This window comes from Phoxinus phoxinus (genome assembly GCF_949152265.1).
Source record: "Phoxinus phoxinus genome assembly, chromosome: 1".
Lineage (NCBI taxonomy): Eukaryota > Metazoa > Chordata > Actinopteri > Cypriniformes > Leuciscidae > Phoxinus > Phoxinus phoxinus.
The window spans coordinates 36,348,320-36,359,919 of NC_136876.1; the positions used below are offsets into that span (position 1 = coordinate 36,348,320).

Here is an 11,600-nt window from a genome sequence, read left to right on the forward strand (position 1 = left end):
CAAACACACTAGGCGCACAATGCAGCGTTCTCTTTAATAAAGTTAACAAAGCGTGCTGTAACACTGGCAAAGGGAAAAGGGCAGTGGAATAACAAAACATAAGAAAGCAGCAAAGACGGGGGCTTGATGTTTGATCTGGTGTATTTTCACATGACTGAAAATGCAAAAATGCATTAAAAGCATTCTGCAAGGTTGAGGAAAAAAACTGTTGTCAACATCCCAGGGTTGCACATCTTTCCCCCTGGAGGAACAGCGGTGAGCGGATATTTACCTGAAAGGCAATAACAGAGAAGCTCATTTTATTCTAGTTAGGATCTTTCAACCACAATCAATTTGGCCTGTCATCATAAATAATGGGGGTCGCAGAGAGTTGTGAGGTGTGTTGTATTCACTCTTGACAGTGCGGTTTTGCCAACATTCGTTCGGACCACTCATTTTGAATTAGAAATGCGTGTACATCAAATTGCCCATAGTCATTTTTCAAATCATCCCCTCTGATAAGCACAGCGATCCCCAGCTTTATTATTTGAGAACAGTTTTGTGTAATTTGATTAAAATATACATTACCTAAAAGCTATGCTTGTCTAAGCTCTTTCCACTGGCTGGTCATCAGATATGTCACCGACTGCTCAGGGGTAAAATTTTACCAATGGCGCTACACATTGATGCTCCTTTCTCACATAGGCTCACTCGAGAGGCCATGATTGTATCCTTATATGAAATGGTATTTGAATGAGCAAAATAATATCAATACTTGATGGTGTATGTTTGTATATATATATATATATATATATATATATATATATATATATAAATAAAATAAACACACACACATATATATATATATATATATATATATATATATATATATATATATATATATATATATATATATATATATATATATATATTATTTTTGCTGTATATGTAGGATAAAAGGAGGAGTGACGACGGTAAAGACGTAACTTTATTTACAAAATAAATTAATAAACGAAAGTAAAACGGACGACATAAACAAAACACAACTTAAAGTCCAGGCCTGGTCCTATCTCATCCTAGTTTTCATCAGCTGCAGGGGCTCCAGTGCGTCATCGAGCCTTCTGAATTACTGTATTAACTTCAGTAAGAAATGTACTTGTGCTATGGTTAAACAAATGTTTTTTTTTTTAACCTTTATTTAACCAGGTAGGCACATAGAGGACTCATTCTCATTAAAAACGGCGACCTGGCCAAGATAAAGCGTCATAGTGCAGACAACAATAAGTTACACATAAAAGACAAGACAATGTAGTACAGGTTACAAACAGGTGTTCAGTTGAAGCACATCATACAACAATAAATCAAAATACAATAACTAGACAATTCCTAGGAATCAGTGCTTAAGAACGTACTAGGTAAATAAACTATATGAAAGTAAAGTTGTAGAAAAGGCCCCAAAGTTATGTTAGTTTTGCTTTATTTAGTATTAATTATTTAGTATTTAGACCATATTGTGCTTTATGTTTCATGTTTACTCCCGTGTATTCAGTGCTTGTGACGGTAAAGCGCGCGCTGGTTTGTATAGTATATCTGACGTTGCACAGTTAGTATGCAGTACGATAGAGATAGTCGGTTGGTTGTCACAGTTGTTAGTATGCTGTAAGATAGAGATCGTCGGTCGGATGATAATTGTGAGGGACACTTTTCTTCAGAGTGTGCGTCAATGAGGAAAGTAAGTATATCTGCTGCATTACTCGTGATATTGTATTTATTTGTCTGCTGTTATTTCTGCTATTTGCTATGGATGAGAGTTAGGAGTTTAAGGGTCGCTACGCGACCGTTGTGTTGATTATATCCACGTTCGTACGTTACTTTCTAGCTTCGGTCCATCTGGTTCGGTGCGTCGGGTCAAAATGTGTCACAGCATCGTGTTTAGACATGCTTATCCTTTACTATTTGTTGTTATGAATATTTATTACTTTGGTTGAGCAAAAAGTGGCGTTAAATATTATTATCTGGGCCGCTATTGAGGCTTTGAAGTATTTTATAGACGACAGAAGGTTATATCTACGTTATTGGTAACTTAATGCATAGTAGGAAATCTGAGAATCCCATATAAGTGTTTGAATCCTTTCTCTCTTCTTACATTCTTAGAGTTTAAGAGATATATAGTCATATTCTGACTATTATTTATTTTATGTTTGTAATGTATATTAGTGCTTAAGGAGGAATGAGTGTATTCATGTTTCCTTTATTCATCTGTATTTTGTTTCTCTCTTTATAGAAACCACACACACACTCAAAATTACATTCCCCCTTAAACTCACTCACACAAGAAAAAGCAAAGAATAAACGGGATAATAAGAACTTTCTCTCAGCTCTTCATTTCATACTCTGGAATATTTGGCCTTAAGTGGTGTTCTGGCCGACACATCTGAGTGAACCTGGTGATAAACCCAGAATTAGCACCTAGACTGAGCGTCTACCCATTATCTTCACTTCATTGATGGTCCTTCGAGCCGGAGCACTGGGTTTACGTCAGAGATGGAATTACATCCAGAGTATGATGCTAGTGGTGCACGTCCCAGACGGCATGTTCGCCCACCTGTGCGCTATGCAGATTATGAGGTTGATTATAGAGGCTACATCGATGAGAGGTACAGAGAGGAACTAGAGAGTACTCACCAGGAGGGAAATGCCAGGATGACACCCCTCACCTCCCCTTATGACTCTCCCCTTCGCCTGCAGAGGCGGGATGCTATTCTTCAGGAGATGGACCTGGGCTATAGGACGGAGAACCAACAGCACAGCCAGAAGAATCAGCTAGCCCCCCAGCGGTTTCCAGAGAGAGAGTTTAGGGAACAGCTACGAGATTACTCTACTCCCCTACCTTCAGCGCTGCACCCTATACATCCACAGGAGGAGAGCCAAGTTGAGTTAGATGACATTCGTCATGAAAGACACCTCCTGCAGCAGACACAGCGGCACATGGCATCAGACTTAGTCGAGCTTAGAGCGTTGCGAGCAGACATGAGACAGTTAGTAGATGCTGTTCGCAACATGCAGAGTCCAACCTCTATTCATACCAGAGAGCCAGAGTTAACGGTGATGTCATCACGGCCACCTGTTGAAAGTGAATCTAAAGCAGAGGAAGAGGATGATTGGCCTGCACCACCACCATGGCCAGACCCAGTAATGGACAAACTTCTGCCTAGTGACCCACCTATGCTACATTCGCTTATTAGGAGAATAGATGAGGTTCCAAGTACTAAGGAAGAAGCACTGCCAGCCCCAGCTCCTGACATGTTTGTGGGCCAGCCACAAGTTAATCATTTAGCACGTGGGGCCCTTCATACTGCAAAGCCATGGGATGACACTGGCCGTCATCCACCGCCCTGGTTCAAGCCCATTCAGTTTCTGCCGCAGCCACACGGATTACCTCCAGCTGAGCCCAAGTACCCTACAGCTTATGTTGGTCAACGGAGTGAGTTTGGCTGCAACCCAACGCCCCAACAGCGACATCCAGGCATGGCATGGACCAAACCTCTGCCCTTTAGCTCACCTCAGGGTCATAACTACAATGTCCCAGAGCCAAGTTACCGTGGGCCACGCCCAACAATCCGCAACTTCGCAAGTCGGGACCCAAGTGAGTTTGCACGGCTCAAGATCTCATTGGAGAACCTCTTACCACATGATGCATCTGAGCTGTTTAAATACCAAGTGTTGGTCGATCACCTGCAACTAGAAGAAGCCAGGTTAATAGCAGATGCTTACCTTAACTCCCCAACACCCTTCTCAGACACAATGGTTGCCCTAAATGACAAGTTTGGCCAACCACATCAGATAGCACTGAGGCGTATTGCTGCTGTGATGGACTCACCAGACATAAGGCGGGGAGACTTTGCTGCATTTGAGAAGTTTGCACTCCAGATACAGTCACTTGTGGGAATGCTGAAGACACTAGGCTATGAGGGTGAAGTGGAACTACAGTGTGGCTCACATGTTGCTCGTCTGCTGAGCAAGCTGCCACCTGAGCAGAGAGCTGAGTTTCGCCGCTGCATGTACCATCAGGGCACACAAACCCACACCCTAACTAATCTTTCAGATTGGTTGAAATACGAGTCTTGGTGTCAGGACTCTGAAGGACAGTTAGCTGTGAGAGGAGCTCGGGAGAAGCCAGTGTCCAGACATGAGGGTAGGAAGGGCAAGCTACCTACCACTGTTCTCCATGGTGTGAAGGACACCGCTAAGAAACCTGAGGCTCCAGTGCCAAGCAGCTCCTTCAAATGGAACAAGAGCAAGCCATACTGTCCATTCTGCAATAACGAGGAACACTACCTTAGCCAGTGTACAGAGGTATCCAGGCTAACAAAGGATCAGCTAACTGAATGGATAAAGAGTAACAAGAGATGTTGGCGATGTGCACGGCCACACCAGGCGGCCCAGTGCAACTTAAAAAAGACATGCAGCCTCTGCCAAGGGAAACACCTCCAGGTGCTGCATGAGGTGAATATGAGGTCACCCAAGGTGGCAGCGTCAACACTGGCAGCAGAAAGCCAAGGCACAAGGGGTACAACAGAGGTTTTGTATCTAGACAGACCCACTGAAGGCAGTCGGGTCCTTCTGAAAGTTGTCAAAGTCCGCATTCACCATGGTGACCAATCAATCAACACCTATGCAATACTTGATGACGGTTCAGAGAGAACTATGCTGTTGCCAGATGCTGCAGAGAAGTTAGGTGTGCAGGGGATTCAAGAGGACCTACCATTACGCACAATTAGAGAGGAAGTGCAGATCCTCTGTGGTGCATCAGTGTCGTTCTCCATTTCTTCGCCATCAAAGCCAAAGACCGAGTTCAAGATTATAGGTGCATTCACCAGTAGTCGTATTGGACTAGCTGCCCATACTTACCCCATGGAGCAACTCCGGAGCACCTACAAGCACCTCACTGGCCTTCCCATACGGACTCTTATAAATGTCAAGCCCCTGCTTCTTATTGGGAGTGACCATCCCCATCTCGTCACTCCCATTGAACCTGTCAGATTGGGACCTCCAGGTGGCCCTGCTGCCATCCGCACAAGGCTGGGCTGGACTCTGCAGGGCCCAGCGAGTGTAGTCCGTCACCTTGCCCAACAACAGCAGTGTCTATTTACAACAGTAACACCCCAGGCGAGCGAGCTGATGAAACATGTTGAGAGATTATGGCAGGTCGACACTGTTCCATTCAGAAGCGAGAAACTAGTTACTCGTTCAAGGCAGGACCAAGAGGCCATCAGCATCCTGGAGGCCAAAACCATCAGGGTAGAGGTTGATGGCATTCTCCGTTACGCAACCCCGCCGCTCCGCCGTAAAGACATGCCGCTCTTTCAGGCTGCTAAAGAAGCCGTAATGCCCAGTTTACGAGGTGTAGAGAGGCGACTGGCCAGAGATCCTGTACGGGCAGAAGCCTACAGAGTGGAGATGGACAAACTTATAAAGGCGGGCTCTGTCATCAAGTGTGGACCGAAAGTTTCCGACGAGGAGGGTCGTGAGGAATGGTATATCCCTCACCATATGGTGAGCCATAATGGCAAGAATAGGCTGGTATTCAACTGCTCCTATCAGTATCGAGGGCAGAACCTCAACGATCATCTACTGCCTGGGCCGACCTTAGGAGCATCACTACTGGGAGTTCTGCTAAGATTCCGAGAGCATGCAGTTGCAGTTAGTGGAGACATCAGAGGCATGTTCCACCAAGTTCGCCTCCTCCCAGAAGATCGTGCTCTGCTCAGGTTTCTTTGGCGCGACATCAGTCAAGAAGGACCTCCTGCAGTCTACGAGTGGCAGGTGCTACCGTTTGGTACAACATGTAGCCCCTGCTGTGCCACATTCGCCTTACAACGCCACGTCTCCGATAACAGCCAGCCAGATGAAGAGGTGAGGATATCGGTTCAGAAATGCTTTTATGTAGATAACTGCCTCCAGAGTGTCCCCACTATTGCTGAGGCGAGGCATCTAGTCGACAAACTACGAGCCCTTCTTGCGTCTGCAGGCTTCGATCTACGTCAGTGGGCCAGCAACGAACCAGGTGTAATAAGTCATCTACCAGAAGAGAGCTGCTCTGCTAGTGTTGAGCTATGGCTGGCTCAGAACAAGACGGATACCCCAGAATCTACTCTAGGGCTAAGCTGGCTCTTCCACACTGATGTCCTTGGTTACAAGCATCGTCATGTGGAGTACGGTGTTCCCACGATGCGTAATATCTACAAGGTGCTGGCGAGTCAGTACGACCCCTTGGGGTTCATCCTACCCTACACCACCAGGGCTAAGATAATTGTCCGACACCTTTGGGACAAACACAGGGGATGGGATGATCCACTACTACCGCAGGAGCTTCTGCAGCAGTGGAAAGACTGGGAAGAAGAACTAAAAGTCTTACCTCAAGTCACCCTGCCCCGACCGTACTTGTCGAAGTCCGTGGACATCTCCGGTCTTCAGAGAGAGGTGCATGTATTTTGCGACGCCTCACAAGAGGCTTATGGTTCAGTGGCGTACCTCCGGACCACTGACAGACACGGTGAAGTGTATCTGTCATTCCTGATGGCCCGTTCCAGAGTCGCTCCCAAGCGATTTCACTCTATGCCCCGATTAGAACTCTGTGCTGCCCTTACTGGTGCACAGCTCTCACAGGTGCTGAAGAGGGAGCTTACCATCCACATTGATCGGACAACCCTTTGGTCAGATTCCACAACGGTGCTGACATGGCTGAGGTCTGAATCCTGCCGGTTCAAGGTCTTTGTGGGCACCCGCGTGGCCGAGATACAGGAGCTGACTGACGAGCATACCTGGAGATATGTTGATACCGCAAGAAACCCTGCTGATGATGTAACACGAGGGAAGAAGCTGCGAGAGCTTGTTCAGCCAAATAGATGGAGCCTGGGACCTGCCTTCCTCCTGACCAGTCCAGACTCATGGCCAGTAGACCCCACTGTTGACCAAGCAGAAGATACCTCAGAGCTGCGCAAGTCTATCTTCTGTGGGGTCGCCGCAGTTGCATCAAGCCAGTCGACTTCAGATGTGGACCAATACGGCTCGTGGAAGGAGCTGCTGGAAGGGACAGTGCAGGAGCTGCATGGGGCGGCCAACTCTAATGATAAGCCCACAGCTGAAGACTACCGACAGGCTGAACAGTCAATACTTCAGAGGGCTCAGAGGGATAGTTTTCAGCAGGAGTACAGCCTCCTGAAAGCTGGTAAACCAGTCCCCAGGAGCAGTCGACTTCGCACTCTATCTCCAGAGCTGGATGAAAAGGGAGAGCTCATTCGTGTTGGAGGACGACTCCGTCGAGCAGAAGGCCTAGAACTGACCACTCTTCATCCAGTCATCTTAGATCCAGGTCATCGAGTGTCTATGCTCTTGATCAAAGACTTCGATAACCGCCTCCGCCACCCAGGCCCAGAGCGGGTGTTCGCAGAGCTTCGACGCTCCTTCTGGATCCTGCGAGGGCGTGAGGCTGTCCGCTGCTACCAGTATAGCTGCGCTGACTGTCAGCGATGGAGGGCAAAACCTGCGGTGCCGAAGATGGCAGACCTGCCATCAGCCCGTCTGCGCCTTTTCAAGCCCGCCTTCTATTCTACAGGGATGGACTGCTTTGGGCCATTTGAGATCAAAGTGGGCCGGCGCCGAGAGAAGAGATGGGGGATCATCTTCAAGTGTCTCACAACTAGGGCGGTGCACTTGGACCTCCTTACCTCTATTGATACAGATGCTTTTCTGATGTCCCTTCGACGGTTTATTGCCCGTAGAGGAACGCCTGCAGAGCTGTTCTCCGATCAGGGGACAAATTTCAAGGGAGGTGAGCGAGAACTCCGTGAGACCTTCATTGGAATGTCTAATGAACTACAACATCTCCTTGCACCACAGAAGATCTCCTTCCGCTTTAACCCCCCAGCAGCTCCCCACTTCGGAGGGGTATGGGAGAGAGAGATACGCTCAGTTAAGAGCGCACTCTATGCCACAGTCGGTGCTCAGCCTGTTCCAGAAGAAGTGCTTCGCACCGTACTTACTGAGGTAGAAGGGATCCTTAACAGTAAGCCCTTGGGTTATGTGTCTTCAGATGCCAGCGACCCAGATCCAGTGACTCCCAGTGTTCTTCTTATGGGGCGGCCTGATGGTTCGCTACCTCAGGTAGTCTACCCCGAAAGTGAGCTCATCTGTCGCCGCCGCTGGAAACACTCACAAATCTTGGCTGATCACTTTTGGGCCCGTTTCATCCGACTCTATGTGCCGAGTCTGCAAGCTCGCCAGAAGTGGCAGGCTACACCAGCTGATATTGCAGGGGACTGTGTAGTGATGATCGCTGATCCACATCTTCCGAGGGCCCTCTGGCCCATTGGGAAAGTAGTCAAGACTCATCCCAGCCCTGACGGGCACATCAGGTCCGCTGATGTTAAGGTGAAGGAGAGAATCTACACCCGGCCAGTTGCCAGGCTGGTTGTCCTCCCTGCACTTCCTTCTGGAGAAGATGGAGATGGTTCCACTCCTGCCACTACACCCCAGCCATAGAACTTTGTTGCCTTTAATGATGAGCGAATGTATTACATACATTCGGGGGCGGCTGTAGAAAAGGCCCCAAAGTTATGTTAGTTTTGCTTTATTTAGTATTAATTATTTAGTATTTAGACCATATTGTGCTTTATGTTTCATGTTTACTCCCGTGTATTCAGTGCTTGTGACGGTAAAGCGCGCGCTGGTTTGTATAGTATATCTGACGTTGCACAGTTAGTATGCAGTACGATAGAGATAGTCGGTTGGTTGTCACAGTTGTTAGTATGCTGTAAGATAGAGATCGTCGGTCGGATGATAATTGTGAGGGACACTTTTCTTCAGAGTGTGCGTCAATGAGGAAAGTAAGTATATCTGCTGCATTACTCGTGATATTGTATTTATTTGTCTGCTGTTATTTCTGCTATTTGCTATGGATGAGAGTTAGGAGTTTAAGGGTCGCTACGCGACCGTTGTGTTGATTATATCCACGTTCGTACGTTACTTTCTAGCTTCGGTCCATCTGGTTCGGTGCGTCGGGTCAAAATGTGTCACAGCATCGTGTTTAGACATGCTTATCCTTTACTATTTGTTGTTATGAATATTTATTACTTTGGTTGAGCAAAAAGTGGCGTTAAATATTATTATCTGGGCCGCTATTGAGGCTTTGAAGTATTTTATAGACGACAGAAGGTTATATCTACGTTATTGGTAACTTAATGCATAGTAGGAAATCTGAGAATCCCATATAAGTGTTTGAATCCTTTCTCTCTTCTTACATTCTTAGAGTTTAAGAGATATATAGTCATATTCTGACTATTATTTATTTTATGTTTGTAATGTATATTAGTGCTTAAGGAGGAATGAGTGTATTCATGTTTCCTTTATTCATCTGTATTTTGTTTCTCTCTTTATAGAAACCACACACACACTCAAAATTACATTCCCCCTTAAACTCACTCACACAAGAAAAAGCAAAGAATAAACGGGATAATAAGAACTTTCTCTCAGCTCTTCATTTCATACTCTGGAATATTTGGCCTTAAGTGGTGTTCTGGCCGACACATCTGAGTGAACCTGGTGATAAACCCAGAATTAGCACCTAGACTGAGCGTCTACCCATTATCTTCACTTCAAAAGTGCAGTTTGCATTATTAACAAGTAACAGTACAGAGAGAGAAAATGATAAATAATAATTGCTCTAGTTTACACAGGAGGAAAATGATAATGCTAACATGAACAATGGTGACAGTAGGTTAATTATCAATCGTTTGAAATTGGATAACGGAACAATAGATTCAAGCCTTAAAGTTTTTTGGAGTTCGTTCCAATCATTGGCGGCAGAAAACTGAAAAGAAAAACGGCCAAAGGAAGTGCGGGCATTGGTAGTGGTTAATGAGATTAACCTACTTGAGCGTAGATTGCGAGAGGGAGAAGCTACCGAAATAAAGTTTCTCAAGTAGGTATGTAGATATGTTTAGCAATATCTTCCAAAGATTTTTGTATTTTGCCACAGTTTTTTTTCTCTATATAGTGTTGATATAGCAACTAGTAAGTTTTGTCATGCTAGCACTTCCCCTGTTGCAGAAACAGGTTAGGATAACAGTTTCAGTGATATGTCAGGTAATAGGGACATTTTATTTGTGGCATTTTCAAAAAATCACTTGGAGCACCCAAGTTAATGTGTAAATACCAAATGCCATAAGCTAATAATTGGACAATTAAGTACAATTAGTAAAATATGTCAGCATCAATTCATAATAGAGATATGAAATCCAGTTATTAACATGCATGCAATGGTGCTAAAAAAAAGCAATGTGATTCATGTGGCTCCAAAATTGTTAGGAAGTATTTACTTTGAAAAGGTATTTGCAGGTGTGCCACCCTGAAAATCATACAAGTAAAGCAATCTAATCTGAGAAGCTAAGGTACTGTTGTATATTTTAACATATATAGGCCTACATACAGACTGTATATACCTTCTGCTGTACCCTCTGCTATTTAACTAGCTATGCAAAGATTAGCTTGACATTTGTCTGGTAAAGTATAACACTGCAACAGCAATACTCCTCTGAATTGTTTCATTTCTCAATACAGCGATATACGTGATGTCACTGTAAAACAAAAAAGTCATGTTAGGACACATCCAGAATAAGAAAATCTATATCGTTTCTATATGAATATTGTGTTCTTTTTAACGCTTAAAAAGTGTGCACTTTTCAACCGGTTTACATTGTCTAATAATAAGGCTATATTAATCTAAATCAATATAATAAAATGAACAGTATTATTGCTTTTAAAGGTCAGACATTTTCATAAGCTAAGATGATTTACTATATGTAGCTTGTTTAAGATGGTCTCCCAGACTAGGTAAAAAAGTGCCCTATACCCCTCTTAAACCACCTGACAGACCGGCCTGATCAGGCAGGGAGACTCAAAAAAATATTGAGGGTTCATGGTTTTCACACAGACAAAATACAGAGAAAATTCACAGATGTACAAAAAATATGATCAGGGCTCAGAGCTCAGGGACAAACTTGACGACAGACACAAGCTTCGAGTTGCAAAGTGAGAATTAAACATTTATATTTTTAAGCAAATAGCATACATGATGTGTACTGAAAAATGGATAAGGCATCTACTGTCTGCCCTGCACAATGGTTTTTATACTGTACTAACTGTATATTCTATCCCCCTACACTAACCCTATCCTTAAACCTACTCATCACAGAACACTCTCTGGATTTTTACATTTTTAATTAAACATTGTTTAGTATGTTTTTTAAAGCCATTTTAATTACAAAGACTCATGAAATGTCCTCATAAACCACATTGATGGTGTAATACCAGTGTAATACAAATGTCATTATACAAATTTTGTGTCTTCATAAAACAAACACACACACACACACACACACACACACACACACACACGCACGCACGCACGCACGCACGCACGCACGCACGCACGCACGCACACACACACACTCTCTTCTTTTTCCCCAACACTGAACACAACAGAGAATAACATTTACATTTCTATTGGAAACTAGAAAGCTGACTGTTTGACATATTTCCAGCACAAAGTATGAGTGAAG

General features: G+C 44.6%; 1 protein-coding gene across 1 annotated transcript; it reads left to right on the plus strand.

Moving 5' to 3' along the window:
* The first annotated feature begins 1,418 nt into the window (after positions 1 to 1,418).
* Positions 1,419 to 9,624, plus strand: LOC307010134 (uncharacterized protein). Its single transcript, XM_079634556.1, has 3 exons — positions 1,419 to 1,711; positions 2,264 to 8,867; positions 9,420 to 9,624. Exon 2 carries the CDS (start codon positions 2,524 to 2,526, stop codon positions 8,521 to 8,523), a length of 6,000 nt encoding a protein of 1,999 aa, XP_079490682.1. The 5' UTR covers positions 1,419 to 1,711; positions 2,264 to 2,523; the 3' UTR covers positions 8,524 to 8,867; positions 9,420 to 9,624.
* Positions 9,625 to 11,600: the final 1,976 nt, after the last annotated feature.